At 29.0% G+C, this 22274-nt stretch overlaps 1 protein-coding gene across 2 annotated transcripts in view; it reads left to right on the forward strand.

The window, feature by feature from the left end:
- The first annotated feature begins 236 nt into the window (after positions 1-236).
- LOC107447773 (pantothenate kinase 3 fbl) overlaps positions 237-22274 on the forward strand; it is a 45694-nt gene continuing 23656 nt past the window's right edge. The window contains exons 1-2 of one of the 2 annotated variants that reach the window (XM_071188365.1): positions 237-545; positions 19385-19467. In XM_071188365.1, the coding sequence (XP_071044466.1) occupies positions 19416-19467 (52 nt within the window). In that variant the 5' untranslated portion in view covers positions 237-545; positions 19385-19415. The remainder of the gene's footprint in view (positions 546-19384; positions 19468-22274) is intronic. The other variant, XM_016062782.3, reaches the window with a different exon arrangement.

The raw sequence follows: 22274 nt of genomic DNA on the forward strand, positions 1-22274 counted from the left end.
AGTGAGATAAAGCACTTGGCTAAGGTAAACCTGAAAGAGGGTAATTTCTTGAAATTTTGTTGCCACCGGGAAGATAGGACCTTCACTTCCTTCTACTCTTATGCGAATATCTACGTCACTACCACAAAAGTAAGTTAAACCTAAGAATTGCCTTTTTGTTGCCACCAGAAAGAAAAGATTTTCACTTCTTCTTACGGGCTCCTTATATCTACGACAGTAGTGTAACCAGTGTGAATATTGGAACGCGACCCATATCAACGAAACAACACTTGATTGCACCTATTAGCAATAAAACAATAACAGCACAAGAATTACGCAGTAAAGTGTATTCCTCCGCGCAATTTCTTCAACAGGGTTACTTTTTCGATAATACTTTGGTGAGAAATAAATTCTAGGCAAGCATTTCAAGCGCTTTTGCTCAGCCGGCTGTACGTGGAGATATAAATTTTCAGGAATACAAACACAAACAGTCCGATTCATTGCAAGATTTGATGATATTCTTTGGTTAGCTAATTAAAAAAAAATCGTTTAATTTATAAATAATTGTAAGTATATCTAGTTTTTTTGTATAATTTTAATGATCTGGACGTTGTTTCAGAAATTTTATTTCCCAAAAACCAGTTAGCAGAGCTCCACTATTTTTGTTGACTAAAAATGTTAAAAGCTGTAAATATTTGCTTGGATTATAATCAAGTATAAAATGTGTAGAATCTTAAACGCTTTTAAAGTAGTCGATATTTTATTAAAAGGTAGAAGAAATACATGATTTAAAAACTAGTTTTAAAATTATACTGTTTGTTTTTATTCAAAATTTTCTTGTGGCAAATAATTAAATGATAATGTGTTTAATTTTTATTCAGTCAATCATTCATAATTGGTAGATGCAATATGAAATTATGTTTTTAATTTGAGGTGATATTATTACCCGATTATCGAAATATTTGCCTCAATTATAACCAACTGTAAAATGTGTGGAATATTAAACGCTTTTAAAGTAGTTGATATTTTATTAAAAGGTAAAAGAAATAAATGATTTAAATACTAGTTTTAAAATTCTACTGTTTGTTTTTATTACAATTTTTCTTGTGGCAAATAAATAAATAATTAAATGTTACTGTGTTTCATTTTTATTCAGTCAATCATTCATAATTGGTAGATGTAACCTAAAATTATATTTTTAATTTGAGGGAACATCGATACCTGTTCCGGCCAACTACAATCTTTTTGTGCTTTAAAAATATAGAAGGAAAAATTTATTTTGTTTCTCCTAGTTATACTTTTCCCCTCTCTGTGATATTTATTTAAGTTTCTCAACTGCCATTGCTGGATTGTAATCAAGACTTATCTGGAAGTTTTCCCCAATATGAAGTTATAGTCTAAAATTAATATGTTGAACTGATAATGTTAACAAGGAGTACATTTTAGATCTTAGGTGGCAAATCAAATTAGTCTAAATACAGCAGTAACAAGAGGAAGACAATTGTCATTTGGGTCCGAAATAAGGGGTCATTAGTCATTATTTGCTCAAAAATATTTAAATTTGATACATAAAAAATTTCATAATTGTAGAAAACTACAGCTGTTATTTTTGAAACCTAACTTTTAAAGTACCTTTGCTTCCACAATTTAGCTCCTACCTGAGTTATACAAGGAACTTAAAGTTACGAGTATTATGTCACATGCAATTAGTATTGGTGGTTATTCAGACCGGAAATTGCGATATTTGAACTTTAGCTATCACTTTATTGAAACGTTTAATTCTAGACGATTCCATCATTATTTCATGACATTTGATGCTAGTTTTTCTGAAATTATTTACCTCTCTGTTTTAAAGGAAAGTTATTGTCGCAGTCGCCTCTATTTTAGAAAATTTCCATGCTTCTCACTCTCCTAACGCAAAAACTCTTCAATAATAAAAATTTGAATGTTTACATACATTTACAGAAAGGTTTTAGGACCATTCTAATATGAAACTGTTATTAATGTCAGGGTTGGGTTTTNATGGTTTAAACTGTCAAAAACTGTCACATGTCAAAAACCTGCCAACCCTGATTAATGTATCATTTGACTTTTGAATTATTTAATGTTAAATTTAATTTTCCTTTTTGTACCTAGTAGTAGTTCAGTTTTACAAAAAAAAAAGCCTTATTTAGACTATTTTTTCGGAATCATGTATTCTTTCTGAAGATATCGTGTCCCATTCTATTCAAATTTCGAACTGAATTTGCTAATTAAATTGCAAAATTTGTTGTTTTTTGATTGCCATATAGTCTATTGTTACAGAACAAAAGAATTATTTTAATTTGTTGGCTCAATGTTAATATATAAATAAATATCAAGACAGGGTTCCCAAGGTACTTGAAAGTCATTGAATTTTGATGAAAAATGTAGAGGTCCCGAACAGTCCTTGAATCCGTTAAGGTCCTTGAAAAGTTTTTGATTTTCTCAGAATAATTTTCGCAAAAAAATATTATTATAATATATTTCCTATGAAAAAAGCACAAAATAAACTTCAAGCAGAAATGGTTGGAATCCCGATCACCAACCCTCTTTTTCTCGTTACTGATAGGAATTTTGTTGGAACTGTACAAAGAAAAGCTGAATCACCAAAGTCATACTTTGTTAAAGAAGGCAAACAAAAACTTCAACGGAACAGGAAACATTTGATTCCAGGATCAAAAATCAAAAGATCTACAAATTCCAGAATAACAGAAGGAGCTTACCAGAAGTAATAGATCCACATCCTGCAGTCTTAACTCAGAGGAAGAATTTATCTCCGAAAACTGTTGTGACTCGCTCTGGGAGAACTATGAGAGCTCTGAATAGACTAAATCTTTAAAAGGGGAGATGTGGCATCAGCTATGCGAACTGTAACTTTGTGTTAACTGTTTATGTTAGTTCCGGTTTCTGTATCTCGTCAAGTTGTTATTAAATGTGTTCGTTCGTGATATTAGATCATGCTCATCTATTTAATTATTAGTTAAAATACATAACCACACATAAAGTGCATCTAATGTCATTATTCATATAATTCTTGTGAAGGAATCAATAAATGCTTCATTAAAATGTTTCCAGATAGTGTCATAGCAAGGCAATTTTCATGTGTTGCCACAAAATGTTCCTTCATGTGCTGTTTTGAATTGGGCCCCTATTTCAAAAATTGTGCTCTCAGATGTTTAGATGAATCTGACTACTACACTGTCCTTTTTGTTTTTTTATTACAAATCATTAATTTCCCACCTAAAAAACAAAGCATAATTAATCTTTTCTTTTTTTAAATTTATTTTAACCGGAAGTAACCAAGACAGAGGGTGCCAGTTAAGAGGTCGCACTGAGGTAGGTCCCCAGTGGGCCAGTCCATCCCTGATTAGTGGCAATTATAATTTTTTTGTGGTAGGTTAGATTTCATAGAAAAAAAATTTTTTGATGTGGATACTTTTTTTTTTAAATGAAAATTATTCTTACCAGCCAAGTTCATTATAATTTCAAATAAAAAATTACATAATGAGAAATGCCCATTTATATCCAATGGATTGATCAAACTAAAACATTAGTTTTGATTTATTATTTAAGTGGGAATGATATTTTTTAAAAACTTTTCTGGTGGTGTTATTGTTTGATCATTTTCATTAAATTTTTTTAGTTTATTAAATTAAGTTTTTATGCAGCAAATCATTATTTTTTGTGACTGCAGTGTTAACAACTCTCCTTTCAAAGAAAGTCGAATTGAGCATTTTCAGCGTATCTTCAGTTTGGTAGAACAATTAAATTTTTTGTCATAAGTTTGCAAAGAATTAGAAAAGTTTAATTTATTTAACCACTTCCCTTTATAAACCAATTTTCTTGTTTCTCTAATTTTTTTCTTTTTCATTTAGTCAACTGTTAATTTCATCAACTCTTACAAAATGTTCTGTGGTAGGGATGCTAAAAAAGTTAAAATTATTAAAAACAGTCTCTGTCATGCTAGAGAATTGGAATTCTCACAGGTAAATGGAAAAATAAAACAAAACAAAAAATTATAGGACACATCACAACTCAAAATTTTGCCTGAATTAGGTCATTAAATATTATTTTTAAATTGGGTATGCTAGATTTAGTTTAAAGCTTACAAAAGGGAACTTTTCACTTTTTAATACTTTTATTCCTTACATATGAGCTTTAAAAACTTTCATATACTAATAATGACACTTGATATAATTATATAAAAATAATACTTTTTAAAGTGATTTAAAAAAAGAATTATATTAAAATGAAATATTTCACCATTGTTGTAAGTATTTTTAACTTGTATAAGATTAACAACCTGAAAGTGTACTGCTAATTAATACATAATGCACTATCACAGGAGATAAAAATTAAAAATATGTAAAATTTTAAGGAAATTTCTGATCGCAAGCTTCAATTTATTTGTTGTATATAAATTGTTTATTTTTTTAATATATCCAGTTACATTTGAATAAATGTTTAGTTACCTTTGGGCTCAACGGCCCTTAATAGAAAATTAGATTGATATAATTTTTAAAAAAACACAACACAGTAAGCCAGTTATGCATTGCAATATAAGGACTCTTTTTTTTTTTTTCCACCCTCAGTGTTTTTAGTTATAATTCTTTTTCACAATGTTAATTTTGACTTCTGAAATGTTCATAATATTTTTAACAATGAATCTAATTGAGATAAATCAGATATAGCTAATATGTCTTATATATTATAGCAAGACTAAAAGTTATTTAATAAAACTAAGTAATATATATATAACTAAAAAATTGTTTAAATAAAAATTTTAAAACTATTTTTGTTGTGTTGCGAATTTCAGAAGAGGAGAGATGGGCTACCCTCCCTGCATTTTAGTTCTTTTTCCATATATATTTAATCTAATTTTATTTTATCAATTGGAGAAACAATTTTAATAATGAAAAATGGAAACAGCAGAAAAATTTTGAATGAGCTTGTCACTTTACAGAAAAACACTGATAGGTAAAAACTTTATAAAAAAAGTTTTAATTGCATTATAAAACTACAATAAAAAGCAAAAAGTTCTGTTGATGTGAAATAAAACTAAAGACTTGACTATTCCCTTTTGTTTGTTTATTTTAATGGATTTCAGAAGAGGGGAGTTGGGCGCCCCTTTATTTTAGTTCTTTTTCCATGTATATTTAATCTAATTTTATTTTATAAATTGGAGAAACAATTTTAACAAAGAAAAATATAAACAGGACAAAAAATTATGAATGAGCTTGTCACTACACGGAAAAACGCTGATAAATAACATAACTTTTTCAAAAGTTTTAATTGCATCTCAAAATTACAGTAAAAAGCAAAAAGTTGTGTTGATGTAAAATAAAACCTAGGACTTAACTATTCCCTCTTGCTTGTCCTTTGTATATTTTGATAGCAGCTACAATTCCTCTCAGTATATTTGAAAAAACGTCTCCCCCTTCTCTAGAGGATAATCCTCTTGTTTGGTTATGAATCAAGGTCAGGATTTAACGCTTCTGAGAAATAGCTACTCTAGCAGGCTTAGTCTTTCTACATCTTTTTTTTTTTCCAGAGTGAGAGAAATGAATACAGCGCCCCCGGATAATAAAATCAGCCGCTTTATAAAATCAAATCGGTAAGATCCAAATTGGTACAATATTAATACATGTTAAAAACATCCTTTAATAAAATCAATGCCGCCGCATTTAAAATCAAAATTTTGACTACATAATAAATCAAAGGTGCAATATTTCAGGTTTTTTTGCTCTAATTTATAAAATTTTATTTTTTCGAAGTTTAAAGATTTTTTTAGAAGAAGCAACAGTTACTCACAAACCTGTGAAACAGGTGTGGTTAGCACTTTCCTGCAATATACATAGTGTAAGAGTTAAGGAAAAATGTGGGTGGCAAGCGGCGAGTTCATAGAAATCAATTTATCAATGTTAATTCCTTGACTTTAAGGAAGTTTGGAGAAACCTATCTCACTCAACAGGGGATCGAATTCTTATCTTACTTTTTATTGAATGAACCGTAGAAGGGAGAGAAGTTTCTTTTGTTATCTATCTTAACAGAGAACATGAATAGATTTCAAAAAACTGTCTGTGCGCATGTTCCATATTATTTAAGCCGTTTGAGTAAATTATAGTTAGAGCAAATATCATTTTTAAGTACGTTCGGTGTTAAATTTTATCTGCATGCCGAAAAGGAAGGTATTGAGTCTTAAAGATAAATTCGAAGTGTTGCAAAACTATGATAAGCTTCCTAAATGTAGTCAACGTGAAACTTCAATGGAGATGGGGCTCATAACTGTTTCAAAGAAATGATCAGCAATGAAGAAAATGAAATGGACGAGAATTTTTCACGTTACGTAGCTATTGACGATAACCTGCAAACATCTGGAGAAAAATCTGATTCTAAAATTGTTACAGACATCGAAAATTGCAAAGTTATTTCCCATCAAGAAATGGAGGAATCAGACTCAGAAAATGAAATAAACTCATCAGTGCCATCTTCAATGGAAGTCAGAAAAGCACTTAATGTATTGCGGCAAGCTTTAGAACAAAGAGGAGGAATATCAAAAACTAAAAAAACTTCTATAAAACTCTCAAATGATGTTGAAAAGTTAAGTTTAAATACTGCAACTCAAGCAACCATTGATCGGCTTTTTGCAAAACTTTTGTAAATTTAATCTTATGTAGGGCTTTACTTTATTAAAATAATTAAATTAGTTAAAATAAAGCAATAATGTGGTCATTATTTCAGCTTTTAAAGTGTGTGCATTTAGAATATATCGTAATTGATTATTTTTTTTTCAAATGTTGAATCGCCTCTTAATAAAATCAAAAGAGCATAAAACGAAAGTGATTTTAATAAACGACGGGCACTGTACACATTTTCTTAGGAGAGACTATTATTCTTTTGAAAATGCTGTTTAAATAAACATATAGTTTTTAATTATCATGTTTATCAGTGCAGGCAGAAAATTTTCAACACATTTTTAAAGTTCGATTGCTAGTTACTTGAATATTTGTTCACTGGAAAAAATTACTCAAATTCCAAAAAAGAATATGAAACAAACAATTGTAAAGGCGTGTGACTTTTTTATAAACTACGGAATTGACTGACTGAAGAAGTTTTTGCAAAATGAACTAAGGAAATTTAAAAATATCCATTCTGATATTTTGTTTCAGAATTTTCCTAACTTTAGCAATTCTCCTTGAGTGGCATATATATGTAACATAAAATGCTTCAATTAATCTTTTTATGTTATTCCTTTTCTTAATTTATTATTCAAAACGAAACGCTTTCTCACACTTTTAAATTCACATTTATATATATTTACATTTTAATCTATTTTTGGTTCAAGTATACATTAATAAAAAGTAAGACATTTTTGCTCTTTGTGGGAATCACTCGACCTATTTAATGAACCAATTACAATTACTAAGTTTTCCCTTATTCCCTAAAATGAAACATTTTGCAGGTTTACTTTGCGAGATTTTCCCTAGCTTTTATTGAGGAGCGCAACGATTTTGTTTCCACTTTTTTAAACGTTCTCTGTCTAATAATTGATAAATAAATTTTGTACCCTCCTTCCCTGCTCAAGACCCTTTTTTAACCTTCCATTCAGCAACGCCATTATATATATGTTGTGTGTGTATATCAATATATATATTTATATATACAGTCAAACCTGTTTATCTCTAATCTCACTGGAAAGACAAAAGATTTGAAATAAAGAGGTTTCGAGTTATACGGGTACTTTAAAAAAATTTAATTTATTTGAGAAATTCTATTAAAAGTGCTTTTATTGTTTTTACTAGAAAAATATAGGCATTTCTGTAAATTAAATATACGGCATACATCTATTGACATAACATTTTTTAACATACATTTAACACTGAAAATAATTTTTTGAAGATTTTTGACATATAACCTTATTTGTTTCAATTATTCTTTTAAGGCTATAAAGAGTATAAATTCCTCATAGCCAACATTTTCCTGGGATTCAAGAATAGTTTATAAAAATTCTACAGCTTTTTCTACCTCTTTTGCATTCACTTTTGGTTCATCAATATGATCTTCAGCTTCTTCATCTGATATTCCTTTGACATTATCTATGATTTCCACTTCTGTCAATGTTCCACATGTTGCCCGGCAGTTGTCCACTTTTAAAAATCTTCAAAATTAATGTTAACATTAAATCCAGATTTTATTGCATTCCATTCTGGCAAATCTGGCTCTGCATTTTCAGCGTCAATAGTTTCTTCTTCTTTACTGATGCCTTCACCATCTTGTTCATCATCTTCACAGCTATTCTTAAAACCATTTTGGATAGTTCTTGGAGAAACATTTCTCCAGGCAAACGTTAATTCTGATGTCATTTACAAGTTTTCGTACCAACTGTTTTCTATAGTTCACTTTAAAGCTTTTAATTATCCTTTGGTTGCAATTTTGGGGTGAAAATGAATTTCTATTATTATCTTTCTTATCTATGTTGAAAAGCTAACCCCTGGTGGTCACTACTCATTGACGAATAACGCCTGACTGACTGCCAGAATCATTGTATTCCTTTCTAGTTAAGGAAGTGCAGGGATAGTGATTGAAATTCCAAGAAACACCCCCAACTTGTTCATCCCTACTTCCTGTGGGCTCTCTAAATTCATCTCTGTCAGCAAGTTCTACTGATAAAGTTTCAACATTTGTGCTCTATTATTAGAAATTCAAGAAACGGAGGTTTTGAAAAACAAAAATTTCAACCTAAATATGAAAATACATTGATTTTAGACAGCGTATGTAGGGAATTTTAGATTTTGAGATAAACAGGTTCAACTGTATATGTATTGTATATATATATATCTATTGTGTATATATGTGTTGTATATATATAATAATATAATGAAGACAAAAAAAATAAAAGAAAAGCAATTAACTAAGAATAATAATAATGAGTTTTATTTACTGCGCATAAGCTGCAGATATATGGAACTCATAAAATAACTTAAAAATATTGAAAAAAAACAAGGAAAAATATGTAAAGATTTTTTAAAGGAGAAGAAAAAAATGTTTTTAAAAACTATTCACAAATTAAAAAAAGGAAAAGATATAATCGCTCACATGATTATATCCGTAAAAAAAAATAGTGTATTGATGTAGAAAAAACAAAACGTATCAATGCAATAATGTGAGGGGCACCGTAAAATAAAATAAAAATAGTATTTATTAAACAAAAATGTAAAATAAAAAATGCAAAATAAAACAATCAAGCAAAAAAAAATTTTTTTTTTTTAAAATGCAGAATTAAACTCAAAGCAATATATAAAGCGAATACCAAAATCAAATGTACGTACACTTACAGGCATTTTTCAGAAATGATTGAAAATGATTTTCTGGAAAATGACCCAGAGGGTGTGGCTGCAAGACTAAGTCCCACAGGATACCTCCGTTTACGAAGAGGTCAAAAATATGTCATGTGTACGTTAGCATAGTTTTCGTCTAGAAAAGTTAAGGAATCCATGTTTTATCTATTGATTAAATGTAATGCTGAGGCTCTTTTTCTTAGTCTTACGCATTCAATTGCTCTGGGGGTAAAAAGAGTGTAGGAAATAATAGGCAATTTTAATGAAATGAAAAGAAAAGAAACCATGTAACGGTTTTCGAATTCTATGCTTATGTGTTAGGCAGATGTAGAGGAACATAGATTATTCTGCTCTCAATTCAAGGTTGTGGTATAAAAATATTACAGATTATATTAATGATTTTTATTTATTGAAAAAGGAGTAAATAAGAAAATAATTCTGTTTTTAGATGTTTGAAATATTTTATGCACATTTCAGCATGGCAAATAGAATTAAAAGAATTTGTAGTAATGTTTATTTATCAAGAAACAGATAGACGAACTCTTTCAAAATTTATAAAAAATCGTTCAGCTAATTGTATATAATTTAAAATTTATTTGTTAACTAAATTTTATTTTTACCATATGCAAATTCAATTCGGGCGAATCCATGACTAAAAATCTTCTAATATTTAATAAAGATTTTTAAAAAAAAAAAATTTTTTTTTTCATTAAATGTTAATTTCTTTAAATTCAACCTTATTCATATTCAAATTTTATAATTTAAATTCAACCTTATTAGATTTTATATTTTATAACTGCCGTCGAACAGCTGACCCAATTTTGGATTTACGACTATTAATGTTCAACTCTGTTGCCTTGCAATTTTTAACCCAATCCTGAAAACAAGGAAACTCCTGGATCTAGTATTGGGAGAAATTTGCCTTTGTGTTCTATGATGCAACTAACCCGCATTTGCATTACATTGATAGCAAAGCCTCCCATGGTTAGCCCAATGGGAAGAGGACTTCATCTCATGATTTGTCTACAACTGAAGATATTTTTAAGGCAGCACTGTGATCGGTGTGAGTCTGGCAAGGATTTTGGATCAACCAGCCATCGCTGGGATTTGGATCCGGCTCACCTCATTGAAAGGCGAATGCTCTATCCCCTTGGCCACCACGGCTCTAACCTTATTAATTATAAAATTTGAATTATCCATTTTAATATTATTACCTTGCCCACATCCAGATTCTGGAAAATCCCAGGTAACTAACAAATCAAACACGCTTCCGTATTTCAATAAGAATACACGGCTAGTTGATTCCCTTCAATCTCTATTTACGCTTCTCTTGTCATACTTTGTAATCTGGGAAACTTGTTACAAGAACATTTTCAATCATTTTTGAAAAACGTTTGTAAGTGTCAATGTATTAATACATTTGAATTCACTACTTGCCATATATAATACATTTTGAGTTTTATTCTGTATTTTCTTGAATTTTTATTTTCTATTTTTGCTCGATTGTTTTATTTTGCATTTTTTGCTTCCTAAGCTCTATTTTCGTTACATTTTTCGGTACTCCTTACATTATTGTATTGATACGTTTTGCTTTGGCTATATTAATACAGTATAGTAGAGAACCATTTATCCGGTATCCAGATAACCGGGAAACCAGAAAACCGGGGGAAATTTTGCTCGATTTTCCCGCCATTGTAAACTAGAACGAAAAAAGCGGAAATAGAAGAAGTTGAGAAGAGGAAAATGTAAGGAAGGGAGAAAATTTTTTCCCCGTTTACCCAGAGAAACGTCATTTCCTCTGTGACCTTGAAGGCAGGGAAGGGAGGAATGTTGTATTTTTTTTCTTTAGGCCGTCAATCAAACTCAAGGGTGTGGCATGCTGATTTTGTTTTCTGCTTGATTTACGAGGGGGGTGGGGAAAATGCATTGCATGCATATCAGTGAACAGAAAAAGAAAAGAGAAAAATATATTTATTTGACATCGACTAATAAAAATAAAATCTTTTTCTTTTGAATAAATTCTCATTCTTTGGAAGTGCGGTATCAATTGCAAGTTTTTCTTGGTGTGGAATCACATCTGCTGTAATTAAAAATTTTGTTTTTATCAACAAAAAAAATAAAATAAAAGGAGAATTGTTTATTAATTTAAACATTGGATTATTTTATGAAGCAGATTACAGTTTTGTTTTTCTGATTCCGCTACGTTTGATTTTTTTTCTTTTCGCGATAAATTTCGCACTCAATAAATTAATTCTTTTTATTCATAAATTTTATCATTAGGTTTTTTTTTCTTTTTTTTGAATTCCGTTGATCTTACCTTGTTCCGGGTTTTAATATTTATGCTAGTGCCTTTTTTAACTATCGTTTCGGTTCGATAATTTTCAAGTGTTTTTATTTAGATTAATAAGTTTTCCTTTTATTTCATCGTTTCTCCCCGTATAATTAAGTATGAAATATATTATGTTATTTAATCATTGGTTTTGTTTACATTATTTAATTTAGGAATTGTAATTATTTTTAGAAAATAAATATGAGAATTTTGTATTTTTTAAACTTGATTTTCTTGTCTAAACTTTCAATTTTTTTTATTCTTTTAAATGTTATATTTCTACCATTTTTTTCCTTCTTTTTAAAGTTAGGAGTACCTTTCTTTTTTCTCTTACTTTATGCATTACACTTTTTCCTTGTACTTCGGGTTCGATAAAACATCGATTAACGATACTTTTTGGTCGATCCAGAAAACCAGGAAATTCAGATATCCGGGATAGTGATGGTCCCGAGCATCCCGGATAATTGGTTCTCTACTGTATTAGAAAGTACTATTTTTTCGGATTTATGAAGTTCAAGACTACAGCATGCTTGGTAGCTAAACACGGGGGGTTTCGTGTTCGGCTGACCACCTGACCGGAACATCTGCTCCTGCACCACAGAGCCCAAGGTCAAGAAAACTGAGATGGGCACAGTAGACCTTGGCCCTCTGTGGCTGTTGCGTCACTGAGTTTAGTTTCAAGACTACAGAGTTGAACATTGATATTTGTAAACTCAGAGTTGCTGGTATAAAATAAAAATATTTTCTGAGCAAAATGGTTTTGCCCACTCTCCATAGTATTAGATATCGAAATATGCAATATTAAAAACTATTTTTTAAAATTTCTAGACCCAAAAACTCTCTTATGTTAAAAAAAGATGTGGGAAATAGTGTACAATAGTTTTAAATTCTTTGATAACATTGAATCTTTTATTTAATGGCTGTCAAAAAAGTGAATACGGGGCCCATGGCAGATAAGTAACCAACAAAAGGTATATCCATTTGAAGTATGTGACAATATTGCTGAAAATAACATATTATTTTTTCTTTTGTATGTAGGAAAATAGTTTATCTGATGGTTATCCATAGATATTTGCTTTAATAACTTCATGATTTAAGATTGGAAAAAGAAAATACGGTGAAATGATGTTCTCTTTTTATATTGATATCAGACATAAATAAAAACTTCCAATTTGTCCTTTTTCTGTGAAACTTTTGTTAATTTAGGTAACAGAAAAATACATTTTCCTCGAAATTTTTTGCTGCTATAGTTGAAAGCTAATAATTTTTAACTTGTTACAAACAAAGAAGTTTTGTATCTTAAATATTAGTATTTTAAAGAATCTTAATATCGGACTTATACTTTTTATATTGGACTCTCGTTATATCTAGCTTTTACTGTATTTAAAATTTGTAAAAAGACAAGATCAAATTTTGATTTAAAGAATAAATATTTGGGTCTATGGAGAGTGAAATACTAAACTAATTGTATATGTTTCAAAAATTTCCAGGAGAAATTATGATCTTTAATTCCTTGCTTTTTCTTTATTTTTATTCTAATTGAGTATTTTTAATTTAATATGTTTTAAAATATATTTAGTATAATTATTAATCCTTAGTTCATTAATAAAAAAGAAAGGGGAATAGACATAGCAATGTACACTTACAATTTACCAAAAAATAAGTAAATAACAAAAGTCTGAATAAAATTAAATTTATTGTAAGAATTAAGATACTTTATTTTACTACTGATGATAACTTATACAGATAATTTGTTGCTTTCGATACTAAAACCTGTAGTTTTGCAATTTTTAACTGAACTTGGAATACAAGGATTAATTCGCTTTCAATTAGGACAAATTCACTTTCTTAGACATGGTGCGTAGCTTTTTTAAAAAGTGCTTATTTTTTATTTTCCTTTTTTAAAAGACCTTAAAGGTGTTTTTTTTCATTGAGTGTTTTTAAAAAGTGCTTAATTTTCCCTTTTTGAAAGTGAGATGTTTTTTCTTTGCCATGTGAATTTTCACCACTTATTATTCTAAAGCATGCTTTTCACATTGTTTTACTTAACATTTTCACAATCCATTTCAGTGTACCATTGTTCCGTAGCATATGAAAGCGTCAATCATTTTACAGATTGGGTGAAATACTTGAGAGTCCACGTGTGCGTACAGTGAGCTGGGTTCTGTGAGATTATTGCACTCTCATGTGCAACTAACTCTTCAGCATTTTACATGATATTTATTCTCAATTTCAGGCTTCATTTTCCACCCTCTGGAATCTCTTGATCATTTTTTAATGGCTAATATAATCAAAAAAAGAGTTAATCAAAAACTAGTTATTTTATCATGATCATGTAAAGTCTTTGAAAATTATTTTGCATTTTGTTAATGTGTATAGTGTTTAGAAATATTTTTTGAGTACTTATAAGGTGCTTATTTTTTGTTGCAAGATTTGGCTACACACCCTGCAAGAGAATATTAGAATTGAAACAAGCTCATATTTGCTTTCCCCCCTGAGGGGGTTTACCTTCTTTAGGTAAATACAGGGAGTCACGCCCCGGGGTACCCTAGTGATCTATCCTCCCTTCCGTTTCNACTAGTACTATTTTATCAATTATAATTGTGTTAGAATTAAATTTTGTATGCACTTAGGTTTTTAAATGGATTTACCGTATTGTTTGGCGCAGCATGTCCTCATCTGGACCTTGCGCCACTAAACCCTACATTCAATTCAATTCAATTCATATTTGCTTTCCATTAGTAGAAAAAAAACATGAAAATATTGCTAACGCATTACATGATCCCTCTACCATGGAAAGTGTACGCCGGAACTGTTGTCAGTGTAAATTGAAAGCAGTATACAAATTAACATAGGAATTCAAACCCAAATTTCATTAATGGGAAGTGAAAGTTAAATCGTTTATCGTATAAGGCATATTAGCTCTGGAATATTTATTATTAAAGTTTTAAAAAACAATATAAAAATTTTAATGCAATATTATAACGTACTACATGCTGATCAGAGTAGTTGCTGAGCAGTTCTACCATTCCTTCATCTGACAATTTTAACCCCTTCTCTGTCAGATTTCTTTTTTAATTTCCTACTAAAAAAAGGCATTTTTTTAATTGCTGAAAGTTAATACAGTACAGAACCCGTTATCCGGAAATCGGAAAACCAAAAAACCGGAACAAAATTCAATAAATTTCCCTGCCATTTTTTTAAAAAAAAAAAATTTTTTTTTTCCTCTTAAGATTTTAGGATTTTTCTTTCTTTTTTGAAAGATGTTTACCTTACCATCATTTTATAAATAATTATTAGTGTATTACTTCATTGGTTTTTCTTTTTTAAGATTATTTCCAAATACTTTTATTTTTTGTTGGGTTTAGCAATAAAAAAAAAACAGCTTTTTGTAGCGATTCAGAAAACCGGAAAAATCAGTTATACGGAATAGTGATGGTCCCGATCGTTCCGGATAATCGGTTCCCTACTGTATATAAATATTTTCGTCAGCAAGCAGTTTTTTGCTTGACCTATTGGTAGTGAAATATGATACCAGTTTTCTCAGCAATGCACTAAAGTTTTATCTTAAAAAAATACACTCTGTGATAACATATTAATTAACTCAATTGCTTTAAGGTGTTTCAGATAAATATCTGCATTAACTAATTATTAAAATTAGGTAAAGAAATATTTTGGGAAATAATTTTTCAACCTTATACATCACAACTATTTTGACATGCAACAGTAACACTAATGAAAGCAAAATTACAGAAAGTACAAAATGATTTTGATTTTAATTCAAGGTGGGAAATCTCACTGCATAAATTGTGAAGTAAGTGGGACTAGTTGTATCATTTCTAAGCAATATTCAAAAATAATCACGAGATTTAAAAAGACTTGTAAACAGCAATAAGTTAAATTTCAATGATGCATTTTTTCTCTTTGTCGCATGGCATGCAACGTCTACCATACAGGCACAAAAACGTTGATCATATGAGATGCAATGCCGACAGAGAACTGGTTAAAGAAGCTGAGTTTATGATAATACGAATAAATAAAATTTGGCATATAAAATAAATTCTTATTTTTGCAAGTTTTATTAAAAACATTTTCTCGACTAGAAGATGAACTTTTCCAACAAAAGCAGAAATTACAATTGTGATTTCTATGCACATGAATATTTTTAAGAAAAAGATGTATTTATAATTAAATAAGTGGAAAAACTATTGGCGATCGAAATGGGCTGCAGGTGGCATAGAGCAGAACTCTCTACCTGTGGCAACACTTCACATTATTTTTATTAAATAAAAGGGAACGATATTAAGAAAAGGGAAAATATCGTAGTACCTTCCTATACTACTGAAAAGAGGAGGAGAGGGACTACTGGTGCCGCCCTTGGAATTATTTCAGGGCTGGTTTTAACTGGGCAGTGGTTCACGAGAAACTTTTTAAAAAAACGTTACAAAACAGGGCCAACTTGAAAGGTTATAACTCGCAATCATTCCCAGGCAAACCATTAACATACATTTATTTGTAAAACTTTTTTACAAGTACAAAAACTTTTTTGTCAGTGGTAGTTTGCTCTAACAGGTTTTGCTACAGCAATATCTCTTTATATCATTATTCTTATTAAAATTTTACCTTAGAATTTAAACTAATTTTATAGAAACTAGCTTATTTAATTTTTAGTTGTTAGCTGCTGCCTTAAGAAAACTTTCTAAAATATCTGACAAACTTCAGTTAGCTTATTGTATCAAACAAATATCTTGTGGATATTAATTTGAAAAATATTTTTGTATTTTGCTTAAAAAATAATTAAATTTCAAGTTTTAAAGTCTAAGAAAGGTACATAAGAGTTCATGCATTGGTAATGTATTTGTACAGAGCATATTATGTATAGGTCATTTTCTCAATTTGTTAACTTTTGCATCTTCAAACAATATTTTTTATTGAAATATTTATTTCCTTATTTAATTGTATGTTTTGCTTAAAAAACTCAGAAGAAGTAAAAAAAAAAAAAAAATGCTCCAGGCTCATTTTCTTTTGAAAATATATTTTTAAGCAAGTAAAATATATAGGTAAAATGTTGTTATTTTCTCATGTCCCCAGCACACATTTCTGAATTCTCTAAGTAATTTACTATATTATGAAAGAGTTACAGAGACAAATGCTTACATCTTCTGATATAGTATGCCTGTCTATTGGAATATGTATCATCAATATTCATAGAATAATTTGCATATTTTATTCTACACATCATTTTGTATATGTCCCTAACTTTCCTGTGATTGCCATCCTAAGTTCAAAAAGTGCCAGTAAGACCCTATAGATGGGTCTAGTTGAATAAAGGCTTCACAGAATAGTAAAATTTGATTGCAGTGCCATTTCTTTAAGGGTCAATAAGCTTAATTTCAACTTTAAAAAATCTATGTGTGACTTTTTGAATGTAATTACTGTCCACCTAATTTTCTTCCAAGAAATAGTAAGATAGTAAAAAAAAATTTATTGTACAAAGGGTGCTAACTTTTTGTAAAATATGGATCGTTTAATTAAAGAAATGAAATAGTTTTTTTTATCTATTTATCAAAAACTATTGTTTTGTAATTACTGTCCCTACTTGAAATGCACTTAAAGGAACAGTGATTGCCTAAGACCTATAACTTTTTTTTATCAAAAACTTTTAATGTGTCTGATTTATTTGGTTATGTTATCACAGTATTATTATGTTATTATTGGAGATATCTTATATTTCTTTCTTGTCATTGTATATTTTTAAATAATATTTTAAAAGATATTTTCCATGCAATATGCATCATTCTGTTTAAAATTGTTTATGGAAAAGAAAGAAAAACAATTGTTGTTAACTGCTGTAGCACAATTTATCAGCTTATAAAAATTTTTATGCATTTATAAATTCATTCTCTGATTCGATCATTCAGTAAAATGCCTTTCAATGACTAGCCGACAAATTCACTGTTATTGATTTCTGACCCCAGGTTAATACAACTTTCACTTATCCACTTGTAATAAAACTCACTAATCCACTTGTTTATGACATACATACTATATTTAAAATGACTATTTTAAAAAAAAAAAAGTAGAAATAGCCTCCTATAAAATACATTTACAAAAGAATGGATGATTTTCATAGTAATGGAAAAATATTAAATAATTATTGCTATCAAGTAATTTTTAAGGAAGATTAGATATTCTCTACTAAGACTAATATAGGTTTATAACATATATATAAAAATAAATAAAAGCTTGCGTGCAACGTAAATTACAACAATAATAAACTTTTACATTAATCAGATCCTGCTATGACCACATATTACCTTTGTTGAGAAGAATTAGTCTTACTTTAGTTTCCCAGAAAATCTTTAATAACTATTTTAAATTTATATCAATGAACAAAATATATAACATTTTAGGAATGAATCCATGTTTCTCATTTTTCACATAAAATTTACTAAAACCTTGGTAACTATCTAAGCTTTACTTATTACCTTGGATATTAACCTTACTTCTAAATAGCTCCCTCAAAGAATGCACTGAAATTTGGATAAAAAACCTAAAATTGCATTTTGAATTTTTGAAACGAAATAGGGTATTTTCTACATTAAATATTATAGTTTATATCAACAAATTCACATATTAAAGAAGCATGTGACACACTGGTTCAAACGCACAGCATGCAGAATAAGAAGGGGAAAAAATTAATCACTTTAAATTTTAATTTATTGATTGGATTTTAATGTATACTCAAGATTTTAAGAACTCAATCTTAATTCTTTGAGGGGATTACCTCATATGCTAATTAGTTAGTTCAGACAAAACAAGACACAAAAACATGTGTGTCTAAATAAACATACCTTATGATTCCTGACCCCCAAAATATAGGGAGTAGCTGCAATCTGGGAAATATGGTCCTAATTAAAATTTTGTGCACAATCATAAAATTCTTTAATCCTTGGCTAATTCCAACAAAGAAAATTTAATACTTATTTATTATTTTATTTAATAATAGTAAAAATAGTTTTGAATTGTGAGGTATACAAATTTTTATATAATTTTAAAGAAAATAATTTTATATGGCAAAATACAGAATTTGGACCAAATCGGTTGATAGTTCCTTTCCAAGCAAATTTTAAATTTTTGACTTCTTTTAAAATTCGAACTTATTACCTTGGTTTGAATGTTTCTTAATAATTTTTATTTAAAAGAAAAAATCAGAAAAGGTCAAATTTTGTAAAATAATGCATGCACATCGAGACAGAACATTAAAAAAATCATTCATTTACAATTTTTTTATCTGTGATTAAAATTTAAATTCAAGTACGACAATAAAATGCTCTGATTGATTCCTAAATTCCAAATTGATGTTTCCTTTAAAAAATGTATGCCTATTTACATTAATCTAACATGACATAACACACTAAAATGCAAATATTGTATCTAGGACTAAATGACTGCTCAACTTGCGTACTGCTTAATTAAGTAATATTTTCCTTTAAAATTTAGCTTTAGTAATTTTTGATCATTGAAGTGTCTTATTGGCTTGCATATTGTTTCCAATTCTTGTGCTTCATTTATAACTTACGTTACATTACATCAACTAAATATTGCTTTGACTTGTGTTTATGGGAAACGAAATGTTTGAGAAATTATGATAAAGTTTGTTGTGGAAAAGTGCTTTTGTTTCTAACTCCACTAATTTATGCTAATTTTTTTCTAGATATTATTCATCAATTACTAGATATGATGACATGGCTTCTTCTAAAGAAAATAATGGTACAATTTCTCCTAAGTTATCTCCACGTAAGTAATACATTTCCTTTTCTTCTGATTTTAAATGTGTTTGATTAGAGAAATAGCTTGCAAATAAATACCAAGTTTTAAATTAGAAACACTTCTATTCTTATTTATTTTTTGAAATGTTCTAAAATTTAATTCCCATTTTCTTAACTTTATTAATACCTATGTTAATTAACCATTTCTAATTTTGTAATTAAACAACGAAAAATAGTGTTATTCAAAATGTCCTTTTAATTGGAGTGTTATTAAACTACTTTGAGTTTCGATTATTATTAACTTTACATTAATAACCAAATGGGTTCAATCAACACACATTAGCAGGGTCAATTCACAAATTAAAAAATGCTTTAATAACGCATAAAAATAGTGAACAGTAAGTTATAGAATAGAAAATTTCACTGTTGGTTTGGTTGAAGAACTCTTTTCATTTTTGTTACAGAATATAAAAATACCAGCATATTTGAAAAAATATCATTTTTTATTTTTTGAAAAAATATATTTTCTATTTTATGAAAAAATATATTTTTTATTTTTTGGAGAAAAAAATTGTGAGATTTTCAAGGTTTTTGTGCTATATTTCTTTTATTTCATTCTGACAATTTTATATTTTTGAAAACTTTATGAGATGTAATGTCACATGTGACAAAGAAATAATAATGTGAGTAAAAAATAAGAGTATTCAAAAATTGAAGAAAAAAAAATTCTTTCTAAGAATTTTGCATTCCGTAATTTCGCAGAGAAACGCCGCCCTGGTATATATGCCGCTCCCTCAAAAATCGACTGACGGAAAAAAGCTTTTCACCGGACATGCCGCACCATCGTACATGCCGCGCCGAATTTTTAACAATTACAGAATTATGAACTTAACACAGGTATTGATTAAAGACTTAACACATGCTCTAAATATGCATATGTATATAATTTAAATAGTTAAATAAAAATAAATAAAAGAATATTAAATATTTAAAAAAAATGGAAACAATCCTAGTATATAAAATAGATTTTAATAATTTTCTAAGTAAAATTAAGCATTTTCTAATTTTAAAGTGAAGTAACCTTTAAAATGTAAATAAAATAATTAATATATCATAAACCATTAAAATAAGTATGAAATTTTTTAAAAATAAAACGATTTTACTTTTAAATTAACAATCCAAAATCGTGTTTTAGAAATAAACGATAAATCCAAACAAATTTTGTTCAAAGAAAAGCAAGCTTAAGAATAATTTATTTAGATATCACATATCACTATATATTCATATCACTGCACTTAAAAATTCCTCAAAATCAGAACTCTCTGTATCAGAGCAAATTAGGTTTACTATTTAATTGTTTATTTCGGGTTAATCTCCGTCACTTTCGGTTTTGTTTGTCCCGGGATGATTTCCGCTTTTTTGAAGCCATTTATCACAGTTTCTTTTCATCTTTTAATTGCTGACAGCTTAAACGCAGTGGTATAATTTTTCCTCTTAATGGGAGGCATTTAAAATGGGTAACTTAAATACAAGTTATGTTAAAACAAAAGAAAATAGTCTAAACGAAACAAAAATATTAACGAAACAAAAATATTAATAAAACAAAAACGCATGGGAACTGAAGATAAAGAGATAAAAAAAAAACCGTAATAATAATAATAAGCTGAGGAAGATGATCGGAATCAGACAGAAATATGAGCAATGAAAAAGAAAAACAATAAAAAGCTCCCTCCCAAGCATTTAAAACAAGTTTCTATTTTTAGCAATTCCTCCCCCTATTTTCGCTTCTCAAATCAGGTTTCTTTTTTCAACTGACTCCACCTAGGACGGTCTTTCTTTTATCCCTGTCTAAAATTCTCAAACACTTCGCTTTTTTCCCTCTGCACTGACCCTCAGTGGAAAGTTTGAAATTCTTTTTGAACATTCTAATTGTAAGATTATTGAAGGTCATTCCAAGCTCATCAGCATGCTTTATTTACCAAACATTCACATGTTTTTAACAACCAGCTGAAGAAAAAAGGGGAGTGGAGAGAGGCATCCATGACAAGTGGAAGAGTCATATTTCCTGGAAAGAACGGGGTGGGGGAGCGTTTGTTTTACAGTTACTTTATCACTGGCCCCACCCTGATTTTCTTCATTCATTCCTTTCTGATTTATGCTTCTCCACTCCATGCCCATTTCCTACACTCAACAGCTGTCCATATGGCAGAAGGGAAAGAGAGACTTTGTTCTCTTGAGGATAGTGGTCTCCAGAAAATGATTCCAAGAAAGGATTAGGGAGGGGAAAATTCCAGGTGCACTGACCATTCCTTGGAGTGACATTAAGCATGAAAAAATAAATAAAAAGTACAATAACAGGTGGAAAAATGAAGATGAAATTTCCAGTGCGGTTTCTAAAAAGCAAAATTTTTTGAAAAAAAAAAAAAATACTATATAGGCCGCCCTGTTAGATACGCCTTCCTACTAAATTTTCAAGTTTTAAATCAATAACACCGTGGCCTATCTCTGCGAAATTACAGTAATTTTTCTTTTACTGCCTTGTACAACTATAGCTTTTCTACCTAACCGCAATAAAAAAAAATGCATATCTGTTATTCACTCTATCTGTATGCACAGTATATATTTATATAAATTCATATAGAGTTCAATGAGAAGTTATAATAAGTGATGTGTGTATGAATAATGAGAAGTTATAATTATGAGATTATTAGAACCAGATTTGGTTATCCTTATGACGGGCAAGAACTTATGCATCTTTTTGGATCATTTGTTAAAGAAAATTATATTTGTTATGTCTTTAAGAATGGCACACCAAAAGAAACTGGTTTCTAGATT

The sequence above is a fragment of the Parasteatoda tepidariorum genome, chromosome X2 (genome assembly GCF_043381705.1).
Source record: "Parasteatoda tepidariorum isolate YZ-2023 chromosome X2, CAS_Ptep_4.0, whole genome shotgun sequence".
NCBI lineage: Eukaryota > Metazoa > Arthropoda > Arachnida > Araneae > Theridiidae > Parasteatoda > Parasteatoda tepidariorum.